Raw genomic sequence first — 17,174 nt, 5'->3', positions numbered from 1 at the left:
GAAAAAGACACTTTCCACACGGCATAAAGTAAAATCGGGTTCCTGCCTAAGCACACACACCACACACACGATTAGGCCCAGCTGGATTAAAGGCGTGCACACACACACTATTAACTTTATGACTCTGGAGTAGGGAAAAAACCTTAAGTCCAAGACACGCAAACAACAAAGGAGAAGACTGATACATTTTACTACATAATAATTAAACACTGTAAAAGATACTATTCTAAATAACGTTAAGAGTTCAGACAACTGGTAGACGGAAAGAAAATATTTGTAACATATATAACAAAGGCTTAATAGCCTGAACAGATCAAGAATATCAATTCCATCAGAAAAAGAGAGTAAAAATGGGAAGATGACATGAAAAGGCAATGCACAAAGGAGGAAGGCACCAACATCTGAATCAGTCCCCCACCCACTCCGTGCCTGGCACAGGAGGGGCCCTGCCTACCGCCAGCCTCTTCCTAGTGCAGACATCACTGCTGCCTAAGGATGAGTCAGTCCATCACCATGAGGACCCAAGGTCAGCTCCAAACGGCTTTATGGACACAGCTTTGGAGAGAGTGCCATTGTAACAAAATCCAAGTCCTGATACAGGAACATCTATTTTTGTGGTCAATCGTGGCAGTCATGGTAGCGACCCTCTCCCCATGAGCACTTGGTGTTAATGCTCACTTGGAACCCCTAAAACACAAAGGGTGAGCCCCATGTGCTGCAGCAGCCCCCACGTGGGTGAGGAGCCTTTAGGATCCAATGAGGCCCATGTCTCTTTCTCATGCACACTTATGGGAACAGACAAAAAACTATGTTTAGAAAAGATGCATTCTTGAAGAAATTTTAATTTAAAAAAAATCAAAAGAAAAATTGAACAGTGCCTAAATCTTTATTTTCATAACCTACATTTTTTTTTTCAAATTAGACAGTTTTACACTGAATGACACCAAAGGAAACTTAAATTACCAATAGTTTACATGTAAGCTTGATTCCAGTCTTAATGAAAAGAAGCAGAACAAAAACGAAACCCTCAAGGAGCGTCCACGTGGCCCCCACACTGTGAACTGCCGGCAGCCAGTGCCCTCGCCTGGATTGTCTGCAGCCTGGTAGTGGGCCGCGAGGCACGCGAGTCACAACTACAGCTCGCCAGCGGGGCACGCAGACAGGCATGCACCACCACTACCCGTCGCCCGGATACACTGAACTGGTTGTTAAGCCTGAACTGCAGAGATCCTAATACAGCAACGCAGGACGTTTACTGCCACCCGCCAGTGACAGCCGGTGATGTGATGACAGGAGGGCCTGGGTGGAAATGTCAAGACACTCACTCTCAGGGAACGACGACTCCACTTGAAATTCATGTCTGGTGCAACGGGGCCAGGTTTTTATTCTTCTATTTCAAAATGATAAGCATCATCACATGATTTTACAAGTTAAAATGCCATTTGTCGCTGCTGCATCTCTGATTCTATAACCTGAGATACTGCTGGGGGTAAAGGAGGGTGTTAACTTAAAAAAAAAGCATGAAAGCCACTCTCATCACTGTATGGGACACAGCCCAGTCAGCATGGACCACCACAGCTTCCTATTATGATAACTCTCATTTTCTTCTGAGTGGACACCTTCAAAATAGCATCAGGGGTTTCTGGACATTATATAGCTATCTGTGTTTCACCTTTGTTTAATTAAAAAGGATGCTATAAAAATCGCATCCGAGTAAGGTTTCTGCTCTTGATGCAAAAGACTGCTGCTGGCTAGGCAGTAACTACAGTGTATTGACCGGATGGCAGCAGAGCCCTCCAGTGGCGACTGGCTACCGCACGCGCTGCCCTCTTCACACAGCTGTTGAGCTCACACTTCAGCCAACAAACGAAGTGAAGGACTAAGCTGGCTCGAACCACACACACACACTGCGCTGCAATGCTCACACCTTGGGGGAAAGGACTTCTCATTATTAAAAACCAAGGACTCACTGGCGGAGGGGCAGGCCTTGTGATTTGGGAATGGCTGATGGCGCCCCTGGTCCTTCTGTAGCAAAGATGTACCTCGTAGGCCAGGCCTTGGGGTTGCCTCCCAGCTTTTAGAATATTGAGAGTTTGGGTTTCAGAGATCAATTATTTCTGATTTTTTTTCTTTTTTTTTGGTCAGTGAACTGACAACTACAAAAAAATAAATCCCCATGTTTCTTTAAAATGCATTTGAAAAACACTAGCCCTGTGGCTGTTTCTCTGTATTTGAATAATGGCAACTGCTTTAAAGGAAATGGTCAAAAATGTCAGGCATGTTTTCCTCTGGCAGGTAAATCATGCTTAGCTGCAAGTGATTTTAATTAGATTACTTTTCACCTCCACTTATGATCCTGCCAGTTTTTGCTCTCTACATACTTTAAAACTCTTTCACTTTAGATATGATTAGTATGCATTTACATACATTTTAAAAGAGTATGAAAACATCTGGAGGCTTTTAATAAGACTTTCCAATTCCCTTTTGCAGCAAAGAGGCAGAATCAGTTCAACACACCGATGTAAGAGAAAAAAGAAGATCTCAACAAATCAAAATAATATTCAAACCACAACATTTAGTTTATCTACATCCAGCTCAACAGCAACATTTATAATATATCAATAATTTGTATCAGAATTTTCTCTGTAGGTACCTTTTTCATATGTTCTGATTATTTACAACTGTACAAGCGAAGCACACTCCGAGTGCACGTATTTAATACAGTATTGACTATTTGCATTTACAGGATTTCCCAACATTCTGAAAAAAGATCAACTGTTGAAGATCTTTAAGGTATATTACAAAAACTACTGCTAGCTCTTGTACTACACTATGCTTACTCAGTAAAACCAGCGACAGGAGATCCACACAGTAACTGAGTAACTCTGACCCACTCACGCCAACCCAGGGCCGGGCTCCATGGACTCTAAGCTGTCTTATACAAAAGTTAAGGCAAAGTCATTTTCAAGTTTAAATAAAATTCAAGTCTTTAAATATTGGATGGAAATAATTTTTTCTTAAAAAAAACCCTCAGTCTTGTTAAATAACATTTTGTGGAATAAAGTGTATGGTTACATTTAGCAGGAAATATTCTTATTTTAATGTCTGCTGCTTAGAATACTTAAAGAAAAATTTGAGGCATTTTAAAACAAAATAATTTATATTTAACTTTATTATAAACTTGCTAACTTTAGTGCATCCTTGTTCTTCAGAAGTGCAGCACTTCTGGAAGTGAATCAATGAGGCCCTCGTCTTGGAGGTAAAAGAGCAGGAACTTTATCCTCCACCAGCCAAAGAGGGGGAAAAACCACAAACACCATTCTCTCACAATTACGTAACTCTTAAATCCATGTGCTGATGCAGAGGTACGGGAAGATGTCCACACGGAGCTGAAGATGTGGACTCTCTCCAACCAGAGTGCTGGGGAACACGGACAGAAATGTGCACAGAGCAGGGCCGGGGCCGTCAGCTCACAGGGGTCAAAACAACATCATGGAACAACTTCTGGTAACATGTCAGTGGGCAACCAAGTGTATGTTTTCATTTCGGTTCTATTCACAATGTGCTTTGAATTTATATTACATAATAGCCACTTCAAACTGGAGTGAGAAGCTGGTTACTTGCTTGCAGTGCATCAGAACCAAGGTTTCAGGTCTCTCTGGGGTGGCCACTGCAGGTTCACTCTGCCCAGGAGATCAAAAAGGACGCGCTCTCTACATTCTTAAATGCCAGAGTCCCCCACCAACGGCTTAGGTAGAAGCACAGCTCCCACATCAGTGCTGTTGCCCTGGCGCGGCCAGCACTGCCTCTATGAGGCCACACCTGCCTCTGCCAAGGCCACTGGCCCTCATTCATCTGCGGGGACATTCTAGAGATATGCACTTGCAGACCAGTTACTAAAAAAAAAAAAAGTAGCAGAGTTCCCTTAATTTAGAAAAACTCACTATATATAGCTTGCATTCAGAGCCACATGGAGGCTTAATAAAAAATACCAATTTGTTAGGATAAATGCTTTCTCTATCTTGGAAAAAAAAAATCAGACTTATGCATCACCTCCAGTTAAGCACCAACCTAAAATAAGGTTTGTATTAATTAAATCCTGAAAAATCGATTTTTTTTCAAGAGGGGGAGAATCCAACTCACAGAAGAAAACCAACTTGAGGATCCCACAGGCCTCAGACACTGCAAGCTCCTAACCAGCGGCTCGCCCTCGCACTGAGTGTCGTTTGTGGTTAACACAGCGCTCTGCGACCCCTCCCAGACGTACGGTTTTCACTGAGGAGACTTGGGGGGAGTGCTCTGCTCTCGGCTGAGACGCTTCCCCATGGCCGAGGGCGAGGGCCGGCCCCCGGCCGGCCGCCTCTGGTCTCTGGGGGCTCCAGGTGTGGACTTGAGGGCTGGGGACTCCCGGTATCTCTCCACGGGCTCTGCTAGCTTCTTTTCCTCCTTCCCACAACCAACAGTGTTTGGCTTTTGTTCTTTTTGGGGTTGCAATGGGGAAGAAGGAGGCTCTTTACTTGTTCTCTGACAAATCTCTGCGTAGCTGGGCTTTCGCAATTCCTGGAAACAGACAATCCTGGGTTACCTGTGTGAAATGGTGTCTCCAGGGACAAGACAGGTAATCAAGTTCACTTAAAAGAGTTTTCAACTATAAGTTTCCATCTTCACTAGTGTTTTTAACTTTTAAAAAGTTTATAAAATCTAATGATTTAGTTTCCCCTGCCGTGTAACACTCCCTCTGTGCCACTGTAGTAATGGATAAAACTAGAAAAGGTATGAGGGAGAAGAGGGCTGACTGAACGCCATCCCCACCCAGCCCTCAGCCTGCTTGGGCAATGTGGAAGCCCAGGAGGAGTCTGGATGCTGCCTGCGCTCACTCCACCACCTCGGGACAACAGAAGGGTGTCCCAGGTGCCCACGGCGGGCAAAGGACCCTCACACAGTACTCAACCCTGAAAGGCAAACTCCAGACACAGTCTTTAAATAAAAATGTTTTGCACATTTCAAACTACAAAGGACTGGAAATGTGTAAGAATGATGAAGACAGCTAAAATCTTCAAAGAAATGTGTAATAGGGTTTTCAGATAAGTGGAAGCATAAAGGCTAAACAACAGAAAAGTAAAATATTTCCCTTAGCTTTTTTTTTTTTTAGAGACACAGTCTCACTCTGTCACCCAGACTGGAGTGCAGTGGCGCAATCTCAGCTCACTGCAACCTCTGCCTTCCAGGTTCAAGTGATTCTCCTGACTCAGTCTCCCGAGTAGCTGGGACTACAGGTGCCCACCACCAAACCCAGCTAATTTTTTGTATTTTTAGTAGAGACGGGGTTTCACCATGTTGGCCAGGACTGTCTTGATCTCCTGACCTCATGATCTGCCTACCTTGGCCTCCCAAAGTGCTGGGATTACAGGCTTGAGCCACCGCACCCAGCCTCTCCTTTTATTATTATTATTGAAAGTATTAATTTTAACCTATAAAAAAATCCTTTTTTAGACTCAGCCCAGGGACAGTAAGGGATTAAACTCCCAAATTCAAGTAAAAAGCTCACCCAAGATCAAACTACAGAGGCCACAACTCAGAATAAGAGAGGCCACGGTTCACCCAGTAGGGAAAACAGCAGAAAGGAAGTCACTGGGGTTCAGGCCTGCTGGGCCCAAAGGGGTTGGAGGCTGGTGGGGCCATCATCTTGCTCTTCCTGTCTCTTCATCAGACACATGATGCACACGCACGCAAACACACACACGCGTGCGAAGTGCTGAAATGATCCTAAAGTCTATGGAGAAACAGGAGCTGGGGTCCTGTTACTACTCAACAAACCTCTACTGACCAACACTGAAATAAAAGGACTACATGGTGGTCCAAGAAAGAACTAGAGTAGTTAGTGGAAAATTATTAGCAAATATTAAGCATATTTTGTACAGAAAACACAACACAGACAGACGCAAATAAAAACCCACCAAATTAGATGTGATTAAAAAACGAGCAGGTGCAGGAGTGCGCAGCGTCTGTTCACACCAGAGCCTCGCGGCTGTCGTGCAGGAAGGCAGGCACGAGGTACGTACCGTGGCGGCTCCGTTCACCTGCACCGATTTACATGCGGTCGCAGTGAGGGCGGGAGGAAGTCTGTCCACACTGTGGGCTTCCCTCTGTTTCTCCGCCACCTTGGGATCACTGTAAAAATGCCACCCAATAGTTGAATCTCATGCAACATCACAGGCCATTCAAGTCAGTTAACACCAAGGCGCTGGGAGAACTCCAATACTCACTCAGGTAAATGAGCTGGGGAGGGGGATCGCTCGTATGTTGCTGATACAGCACAAGAAGCCGGCACCGAGGGCTCTCTGGAGACCACTACAGGAAGGGTGTTCACACTTGCGTCTGCACCGAGGGTCTGAAACAGGGTCAGGAGTGTTCATCAGAATCCTGCCGGCACTAAGCGGAGCTGGTACCAATACCCGTTCACCCCACCCGTGAACAGCCTTGGGAGAGCAGCACAAGGACACGGGGAGAAGGGTCTTCTCCAGCAAAAATGCTGCAAAGAGCCCAGGACTATCCTCTGCCCCACACAAGCGCCCACCCTTCTCTTTCTCCGCAAATGCCCCATTGTTCTTACATCACAAGCCTTATCTCCTCTCCCGCAATGATGATCTGCAAGCTTACTTCTTAAATGAACAAGCATCCAACACATCTCACCCACCTGGCACTTTGGGCCCAGCATGGCATGGCACAACAGTACATGCACATCTGCTGAGTGTCGAATCCTAACACAGTTCAACACAACTCCTTCACACAGCTGAGAAAAAGCAATTGGCGCCTCCACACCAGTATAAATGTGAGCTCCCAGCCCTCTCTGAATTCACAACCCCAGGAAGCAGGTGTGCGAATGCCCCCATCTCAACAGGTGAGGAAACTGAGGCCCAATACCTCGAAGTTAATTCGTCCAAGGCCAGGAAGCTAAGGACGGAGTAAACTTACTCCCTCCTTACTCCAGCCAGGGACCCCTGGGCAGTGGCTATTTCCTGTGTGCTTGATCTTATGCATGTGGGATGTAACAATACACTTGTCATGCAACTTAAAAAAGGCAGGTGATTGTCACACTTCTGCCCTTAGATGAAGGCTGACGACAGACTGAGAGCCCTTCCAGCCTGAGAACCAGAATCTGCTGCGACTCCTATGCTCAACCAGCAGGAATCCAGCTTGGTGGAAACAGGATGGCAAAGGACTCCTTTTGTAAAAGCGCATTTTAAATTCAGGGTAGGGGCCAGGTGCGGTGGCTCACACCTATAATCCCAGCATTTTGGGACGCTGAGGTGGACGGATTACCTGAGGTCAGGGGTTTGAGACCAGCCTGGCCAACATGGTGAAACCCCATCTCTACTAATAATACAAAAATTAGTCGGATATGGTGGTGCATGCCTGTAGTCCCAGCTACTCGGGAGGCTGAGGCGAGGCAGGCGAATCACTTGAACCTGGGAGGCAGAGGCTGCAGTGAGCCAAGGTCGTGCCACTATACTTCAGCCTGGGCGACAGAGCAAGACTCCATCTTAGATTAATTAATCCATTCATTCACGCTATGTTCAGTCCCAATGCAAATGAAATGCAGATCCACAACTGTAGGTCATGAAGCAAGTCAGAGCGACCGTCACGAGCTCCATGTCAAGAGGGGAAGCGCTGAACCCCATCATTTCTGGAGCCTCCAACCCACTTTGAAACCCAAGGGCCACGCTGTTGACTCAAGAAGCTCCTGAGAAGCAGCAATGGAGCCCACTACGCCTGGGTGGCGGCATGAGGCTCAGGGTCAGGCTTTTCAAAGCAGCAATTCATTCTTCAAGAGAACCCTTACACAGAAACTCAAATTGGGCACAGCAGTAGCTGCTGTTTCTGAGGCAGGATTGGAGACCTGCCTCTTCTCCTCCACTCAATACCAAGGGTAGAGTAGGCCACAGTTGGAAAACTAGATCTTTAAAGTGCATTTCTTCTCAAGGCACTAATACCTCAGGAATGATGGTGTGGAAATTTAAGGCTGTGTTGACAATCCTGGAATGTACTCAGTCTCCAAGGTTGAACACAGGAGCATGATCATCTACCAATATACAAAGGACTAGACACGTCACCTGGCTTTTAGTGTAAAGATGCTGCATCAAAATCCACCTTAAATTCTGCCCAAGGAACTGAGGAACTGTTCTATCCAATGCGGTGCCTTCCCAAAAGCCTGGGGGGAAGAGACACCGACTCTGCAGACCTGGGTGAGGGAGCAGGCGGCATGGTCCCGTGGCGTGGAATAGACACGCGGTGGCTCTGGGGCACAGCCGGGGAAAGGGCCCCGGCACAGGGGACACCAGCAACCACGAGTGCTCAGCAGGCTCTTCCGATGCACAGTAGGTAACTGGGCAGAAAACTTTCTCTGCACTTCCCAGAGCCTTCCAGCGTCAGGTGTGGCAGCTGGACAAGTCCCACCTTCACCTCGCTAAGCACGTTAGAGGCCAGAGCGCTGGGCTGAGCGTCCTCTGGCAACTGCAGCTCTGGATGACTCCTGGGATGATGTTCACTGCAGCCGAGGGGGCACCTCGTGGGGCAGCCCAGACCTCACCAGAAGCCACCCACACTACAGTGAGGTTCTCCCAGGCTTCTTGCTCCTTGTCTCATGTAGATTACTACACATTTTACTTATTTCCAATATTATTCAGTTCTTCGATTTCATTCTGTTGTTTTGTAAAATAAAGGCAGGTCTGAACAACAGTGACAATGCAATCTAAGTTTCTGGGCGAGAGAAAGGGTGTGTATAGCCTATCATTGCACAGGTTTCTACCTCTGACTTCATCAGACAGCAAGGTTAAGGAAAAGGCCCAGTCCTGGGTTCAAGGCTGGCCTTACTCCAAATCTGTGTGACCTCTGCAATCACATGGCCTCCAAGCCTCTCTTGAGTATTAAATACAAACACGTATAAAGAGCTTCGCAAAGCGCCTGACATGGAACCCGTACCTAGACACTGTGGGCAACTATCAGACATGCAATGTATCCCTTACCCTTTCTTTGGATGGTCCTATTATCAAGCTAGATAGCCTGTTTTCAAACAAGTCCTCTGTCTTCAAATTGCCCGCAGCTCCAGGTAATGGAGGGAAGTTGGACAGCCCCAGCTCGAAGCTTGGCGACGGAGGCTTTGGTGGCGTTGGAGACTGTGTCTGGCTGCTCTGCAACAGAATGACATCCCAGGGTCACGGTGTGGAGAGAGAAGGCCAAGCAGCTTCTCATTTCCACACCCGTCCGGAAAATATCTGTAGAAACAAGCAGATCATTCAACCCAGACAAGGGCTTCCTCACCCAATCGAAGCACCTTCAACCATCGAGAGCAGAGCTTTAAAACTGAAATCTCAAGGATGCTGCTGCCCAAGAGACGTGTCACCAAGGACACAGTGAGGCTAAGGTGCCATCCAAAGAGCCGTCCAGCCATGGCTGCCAGCACTCACAAACAGCAGGGGCAGCTGAAGGCAAGGGAGGTGCCCTGGAGTGATGGAAAGCAGGACAGCCTGAGTCTAGACATTAAACTTTCCCACTTTCAGACAAGTGTTGTGCTATTACAGCAGTTTCTAATGTAAGTCACAAAGAAAACTGTGAACAATATATGACACTCTCCACAACCTGTGTAAGAAATTTTACACACGTGCATCAAAAAAGTGGTTTAATAAAAGGGGAGGGGGCTTGAATTCTCTGAAAATGAACTTAATTAAAGTTATATTTTTTAATAATTAAAAACACAGTATTTGATAACAAATTCTAATCAGATTCTTCGACTTCAAGAAAGGAAACTCAGTATAAGAAGAAGAGAGTGTACTTTGTAAGCCCAAGTCTCAGGAGAAAGGCGGTAATACCTTTTATTGGAAAATGATCTACCAACCCGCTTTAACAAGCTGGCAGTCATTTTGCGAGTACGCAGTTCCTCGGCTGAAGGCCACATGGCACCGAATGGGGAAATGAGTGTATATTTAGTTTAGAAATGAATCTATATTTACTAAAGAATACAAGTATTTTTAGTTGAAACAATGAGCTACTTTGACCAGGAAGCAAAGCTCTCATGGGATTCACCTAACTTGAGAGTGCCAATGTTTCTCCAAAATTTATACACAGGAAGGTGAATCCCTGCATCAGTAGATTCCAGAGAAAATACGTCAGAAGTGAAAGCAGGTCAAAGAATGAAAATGAATTCAGGGTGACACAAATCCCAGTCTGTGACACAAACCCCAGTACGGTCTGTGTTGGGCATTCCACTTGCTTCTCTGCTCCATGGGACAGGTGCCTAATTTTAGCTTAGCTTTTCCCAGTTAGGTGTCCTTGGCAGTAAGCGTGTTACCTACTAAAGCAGCTGGCTGTTGTACACTCTCTATAACCTAGTATTGTGAACATGATGCTCGAAATAATCCTGCAAAGCTCTAAGTTACACATGGCCACTGTGATGGCAAAGTGGTTTTAAACATCTGCACGTTTCTGAGGTGAACACAGCTTTTCAGAAGATAAGCATCATTAGAGAGACAGCCTTCCCAAAAAACGTATTTAAATCTCAACTCGTAGAAGCAAAAGAGGCAGGCAACAACTGCCCAGGTGTTGGAGTTACAAAATGACATCGTCGACAGATGGGACTTGACTTGGAAGGCAGTGTTACAATTCTCTAGGATCTGAGTGCCCCTGGGTGAGGTCTGAGTACTGCTCAGGTCCCATGGGCCTGGTTAGGCCCCGCGTACGCTCTGTAATCAGTACAACACTGGGCCACAAGCCGAAGCTTCTAAGCAGGTCACAGTCATGAACACACGCATCAGGAAAGCACGGCAAAAGGTAACGCAACAGAAACAGGGGTGGGAAAACATCACAGCAGGCACAGCAGTGCCCCACGTTTAAATGCTTGCCTTGTTAGTCCAAATGGTTACAGGAATTCATTAATTCCAAATGGAATTAACCGATAAAAGCTGCCTTATCAACTAGTTAAACAAAAACTAGACTAAGCCGACCTTATGAAAGGCAGAATTTCTGAGTTCTAAACAGAGATTGTATCTTTTGTGATGAGAAAGCACCTGTGTGATGGCTGGAGGGGCTGGGCCAGGATTTGTCCAGGTCTTCTCCAGCATTCCTTGTACGGAATTCCACATTGGCAAGCCCGTGGAGGCATCCCTCCCATCTTTGTGGGTACTGCTAACTGCCACCGTGCCATCCCACCACTGGTTCATGGGTACTGCTAACTGCCACCGTGCCGTCCTTCCTATCTTTGTGTGTACTGCTAACTCTGCCACCGTGCCGTCCTTCCTATCTTTGTGTGTACTGCTAACTCTGCCACCGTGCCGTCCTTCCTATCTTTGTGTGTACTGCTAACTCTGCCACCGTGCCGTCATTCCTATCTTTGTGGGTACTGCTAACTCTGCCACCATGCCGTCCTTCCTATCTTTGTGGGTACTGCTAACTCTGCCACCGTGCCGTCCCACCACTGGCTGTGGAGAAGTCCATGCCAACCTCCACTAAAGACCAGCACAAACATTTTCCACAGGAGAAACTGTTTAATCAACCCAAACAAAGTCACCATGTCTCATGTACTTACCGCCACAAAAACTATCACTTATGTTTGGGTCTGTCCTGCCAGTAAGTTACAGCAGAAGGAGATAATGCTTTCTACACAGCAGGAGAGTATTCAAAAGTTTTGAAGGAAAAACACCAACAAACAAATTGCTCCGTGGAAGACGCTTACTCTGCTCGTTGAAATGAACGGCTCCAGTCACTTCAGACTCTTCAGTACAGCTGCCACACAGAAGAGCTCACGTGCACACCCGTGTGTAGGCTGCAGTGCGTGTGACAGCAAGCTCCTGGCCATGCCTATGCCACAGCACACACGCCTGTGCACAATGGAGTCCCGTGCAGCACACTGCTATTTCCAAAACCTCTACAATTGCTTTCTCCTAGGCCAGCCAAGGTGTCAGTTATTACTTAGTGGATTTCAGGTTACAAGTCTTTTGAAATGCTCATTTTTGTGTCTTAACCTTAATCCATTTAATTAAATCTCAGGTTTGGTATAAATTAGATTTAAATGTCTTGTCAAGAGGCATATGCTTTATGTACTCACTGTAAACTTCTCCTCCCTTTTCTTCCGGTAGCCAAAGGAATTCTTCCTAGGAGCGGAAAGTGAAAGACTGTTATTTTTTTCCCACTTGGAGAATTTATTGTTGAGCACGTTTGCACTCACATAAGCAAAGTACACATCAACTCAGTCTTTATCACTTTAAAACCTTTCAAAGATGACTTTCAATTCTAGAATCCCAACTCTAAGAAGCATATGCGGAGCAACACAAAGTTTACAGCAAGGGACTAACGCGGAAGTCCAGGCAAGTGACAGAGAAAGGAAGAAAACAGTGACTAAAACCACCTCCCTGGTGCCTCCTTGGGAGGTCTGTTGAGAAGTCAGTTCTGAAGATCCCCTGGGTCGAAATGACAAGACACATAAAATCTGAGACTGAGCTCCATCAGTGAGTAGTTTAAAACGGTGGTGAGAATTTTCCTGGTGCAGATTTGCTTTACATCAGACTTAAAAGATCTCAAATACTCCGTCCCATCCCTTCCTCCACCCTCTCAGCTTCCTCCACTACTGCCTCAATGGCGGACCTCTTCCCACAAAAACCACACAAGGACCTCTGTGCCCCAAAGACTTCATGTCCTCGCCTGCCAGCCTCAGGAACCACGATCTGGACCCCCCTGCAGGCAGTAAGGCCATGCCACACACGCAGCTGATAACCACAAGACACACACTGATTAAGTGGTGACTTCACGTAGAGACCTGGGACACCAGGATGGCCAAGACACTCCCATTTCCTTGGACAGGCTTCTGTGGTCTAACAAGTCACATGACACACATGAATCTCAATTTGTAATTTAATGGAATGCAAAGACTCCCCCAAGAGCCTTGCATTACATAACCTAGAAAGGAGTTAAGACATAGTCTTGACTAATTCCTTCATTCAGAGAAAACCAAAAAGTAGTCTTGCCTAAGATGGCCTAATGTTGGAACACTCCGTGGAACCATGGGCCAGCCCCTCTGAGGGAGGGATGGCACAAACCTTTAGGATTCTGGAGCAAATCCCTATTATCTCCTTAGAAAACTTCCTGGAAATAGCTCCTGGCTTTCTCCTGGGGCCTTGCGGAGACTGCAAGCCAGACTATGGGACATGGGTGAGTACTGAGCCACAGGTGGGGCAGGAGTCCTGACAACCTGCCCTCCTGCAGGAACAGGGGGCTTGGTGCTCCTTGTCCCGGATCCCTGCCTGTGGCCTCACAGGGAGAAAGGGTCCTGGGCCTGCATTATGGACAACCATCCCAACACACACCTGGCTCAGCACCACTCCCTAATGGGGGATGCTCCCGAAATCCAGGGAGCTGAACGTCCACTCTGCTGTGCCATGATTCAGAACTGGTGGAAAGGTGGGGCTACGATGGCTCATGAGCAGAGCTAGGAACGCAACCGGATGAGAGTCTGGAGTGGGACAGGACTCAACTGGTCCCGGGGACCTGGGAGGGGTGTGAGATGGACGGTGCCAGCACCTGCTTGCCCAGAGGCACTGCCCTGAGTGAGGGAAGAGGACATCCTGCAGGGCTCGGCACAGGGCATCCCCCCGCCAAGGGCAGCCTGCTCCTCACTACCGGCTGGGACACAGGGGCACCCATCCCTTGGAACACAGTGGTGTCCAGGACACAGACCTGCCTGCCATGGAGTCCTATTCCAGTCACCATCAGTGGGCCCAGTCAACACTCCCCACACGCTCACTGGGCTCCACGTAACCCGTGTCAGACCCAGAAGCCCACCTGCAGCTGCAGAACACGTCAGTGCCCATCAGGCAGAGAGCAGGCTGGCCGAGCCAAGGCTCACCGACAGGGCCATGGCGGGTTCCAGCTCACAAGGGGTAGCAAGGGACCCAGGGTGGTCCCAGCACCATAGAAACACCACTGTGAGGGCACCGGGCCAGCAGCCATGGGGCAGAGACTGGACACTCTCGCCGAGGGGCCTGGTGAGGCAGGGTGCTGCCAAGAGGAGACTGCAGGCACGTGGGAGGGAGTCTATGACTGCTGAACTCCAATGTTTCCACAGATAATGATCTAAAACATCTACGGTTCTCACCAGATAATGATCTAGAACATCTACAGTTCTCACTGAACCATTTCATATTCCAAAAACGATGAAGCCATTTAAGTCTCAGCAATTATATAAAACACTTTATGTTTATAGCCTTCAATTAGATTTTCTGTGACATAAAGACAATTACAAAACAGACCTAAATTAAAGAATTTTTAAAATATTAGTAGTTTATGATGGTACACAGTAGCTGCTCAACAACTCACCTTCCCCTCCCTAAACCAGGAGAGGATTCAAGACTGCCTGGCTCCACGCGCCCAGGCCCAGCCTCTCTCTTGGCATATGCTGAAGGGTTTTGTATCCGTGTTCTAGTTTGACCTGCTTGCCTTGTTTGTGGACTCCGGACACCATTAATTAATCGATCTGCAGTGAAGTTAAATATTGAAGGACTTTCTAATAACCCAGGTCCTCTCTCCGCACTAGGAATTGCATGCCGCAGATGAGATTTACTAGGATTCCTGTAAACAAAAATGGTTTTCTGTGTTCAATAATAAAACGATTAAGGCATTACATAACATGCATACTGATAGGGAATAGCTAAGCTGAAATCTGCTTTCTATTTAATAAAATATAAAAATAGGATTTGGAATGGTTAACTCCTAACGCATAGGATAATACAAATCTATTAACAATGTGCCACAATTCTGCTGCTCTTCAGTCCAGGCCCAAATTAAAATCAGGCACACGTGATGTGTACAAGTTGTCCCAGAGCCTCCTCTCAGAGAATCTGAGGCAGGCACCCACACCAGACGGTAGTGCTTAGTCTTTCTAGAATGCAGCTGTGTGCTTCAGGTGGCTCTGTCTGCGAGGAGCAGGATTAGTGATCAAAGCTCCCTCATCCCAGCTCCGGAAGGGCAGTAGCGTAAAGACCAAAAGCACTAGGGCCGCCCCAAAACTTGCCTGCTTCGAGGAGGATACTGTCTGAGAGAAGTCAGAGGAGACGCCGCAGGCTTGAACGTTGGAGACGTAAACCCATTTATAAATCCAGTATTTGGAAATGGAGTTACCTAGATTCATTTGAAAACAGACAAGTAAAGAAACCATAAAACAGACTTCAATTTCATTAATACCAACAAATCTGTGGAAACCGACGGCATTTCTTGATGTTGTCAGAGTCATGACTCATGTTGAGACACGTATTTTACAATTTTATCGCCAATGGGTGCTGTTTAGAAGTAGGCTGGAGCTTTTGTGCATCCTTTCAGCCAATCCTTACAACAATCCAGCAAGGAGAACTGACACGTGGAAACTGGCACTGAGAGGAAAGACGTGGTCAAGAGTGCGTGGGCTCCAACAAGTGTTGTAACCTTTAGCATGTAAGTCTGATATTACCTCCATCGCTGGCAGGAAGTCAACAGGTCTTGATTCCTGATGGCTTTAATACAACTCATCAACGTTCTCAATCTCAGGAGCACCTGTACCTGCACTAACCCTACTGCTGCTCACTCGGCTTGATCCAACCACAGCCTGACAGCGCCTTTACTTTACCTCGACACAAGTCCTGCTCTGCAGATCAGGGTATTTTCATATCCTCATTATTCCCCAAGTCACAAGGTAAACATGGCATGCAAATATACTAACATAAGATCCAGAAGAAAATAGAAAGGGCCACAGAATCCCTAAAAGATCTTAAGCAGTTAAAAATATTGAGCATAGAATTTTAAGTATTGGCCAACTATTTTTAAAATCTAGACACATACAAAAGTAAGATAAAACTTAGTGTTAAAACAGTTCCTTTAAAGAAAAACAAAAAATAAACAAACAAACAAAAAAACAAGATCAATCACTCTAATTTTCTGGCTTCTGGACCCATGGTTTCCAATACATTCTGAATCACTGACATTTTGCTCCTAATGCTCCTGACGCAGGGCACTTAGTTCCTGAGGGCCTTACAGTCCACACCCTCAATGTCACTAAAGTGACAGAGATAGGCATAGAGCCCCCCTTGTTTGGAGAAAGAGAGAAAGAAAAGGAAAAAAGCAAGTAATTCTCCTTAATTAGAGCTAACTGGAAGATATAACAGAAAAAGAATATTAGAGATAGCTTGGGACCAAAATAAAATCATACAAAAGGGAAGTTAGAATCTCCAATTTGCTACTTGAGAAACTCTATACGCTGTAAGAATGGACTCTTTAAAAATACATCACACATGGCTAGGCGCGGTGGCTCACGCCTATAACCCCAGCACCTTGGGGGGCCGAGGCGGGCGGATCACTTGGTCAGGAGATCGAGACCATCCTGGCTAACACGGTGAAACCCCGTCTCTACTAAAAATACAAAAAATTAGCCGGGTGCGGTGGCGGCGCCTGTAGTCCCAGCTACTCAGGAGGCTGAGGCAGGAGAATGGCGTGAACCCAGGAGGCGGAGCTTGCAGTGAGCTGAGATCAGGCCACTGCACTCCAGCCTGGGCGACAAAGCGAGACTCCATCTCAAAAAAAAAAAAAAAAAAAAAAAAAAATACATCACACAGGAGGAGCCGCGAATGCAGACCTAGATCTGAGGCTGTAAATCACGGGAAGAGCAATGAGGACTATTCATTTCAAGCAAGTCATTTTACAGACAGAGCCCTGATATTCCAGTAAATGTGCTCAAGATAAAAAATAAAGTTGGTCATATATAAAAAATAAAGTTGATTATTAATGCTATAACTTCCTATTATTACTTGTTGGGGATTAATAGGCACGACCTCTTCAGCTGCAGAACAAGGGACACACATATTTTAGAGCAAGGAAAAGGCTGCGACGGAGAGCCCCAGTTTCAAGACTCAGAGCAGGACCGGCTGGCTGGCACACCCCGCAGTCTGAACGGACAACACGAGTCGAGGCCATAAGCTGACCCAGGACCCCAAGGATCCCCAAGAGGGTCAACCATGATTAAAGAAATGGGAGAAGCAACTGCTGCAGGAAGAACTAAAAGGACAAGCATGGCAAGCCACGTGCAGCGATGATTCTTCAACACCCAGAGCCTACACACTCAAGTCTCTCTGAGGCTCTCTCATGATATGCTTTTGGGAAAA

General features: G+C 46.6%; 1 protein-coding gene across 4 annotated transcripts in view; it reads right to left on the bottom strand.

Annotated features, from left to right (window-relative positions):
* Positions 1–867: 867 nt before the first annotated feature.
* LARP4B (La ribonucleoprotein 4B) overlaps positions 868–17,174 on the bottom strand; it is a 125,035-nt gene continuing 108,728 nt past the window's right edge. For 2 of the 4 annotated variants that reach the window (XM_030938639.1, XM_030938642.1), the window contains 7 exons: positions 15,059–15,165; positions 14,365–14,616; positions 12,101–12,146; positions 9,027–9,191; positions 6,267–6,391; positions 5,958–6,171; positions 868–4,560 (listed from right to left, as the gene is read on the bottom strand). In XM_030938639.1, the coding sequence (XP_030794499.1) occupies positions 4,273–4,560; positions 5,958–6,171; positions 6,267–6,391; positions 9,027–9,191; positions 12,101–12,146; positions 14,365–14,616; positions 15,059–15,165 (1,197 nt within the window). In that variant the 3' untranslated portion in view covers positions 868–4,272. The remainder of the gene's footprint in view (positions 4,561–5,957; positions 6,172–6,266; positions 6,392–9,026; positions 9,192–12,100; positions 12,147–14,364; positions 14,617–15,058; positions 15,166–17,174) is intronic. The other 2 variants (XM_030938641.1, XM_030938640.1) reach the window with 2 other exon arrangements.

Source organism: Rhinopithecus roxellana, chromosome 10 (assembly GCF_007565055.1).
Source record: "Rhinopithecus roxellana isolate Shanxi Qingling chromosome 10, ASM756505v1, whole genome shotgun sequence".
In the NCBI taxonomy this organism is placed as follows: Eukaryota; Metazoa; Chordata; class Mammalia; order Primates; family Cercopithecidae; genus Rhinopithecus; species Rhinopithecus roxellana.
The sequence above is the reverse complement of the archived record's forward strand: the minus strand, read 5'-3'. Positions and strand labels throughout refer to the sequence as shown.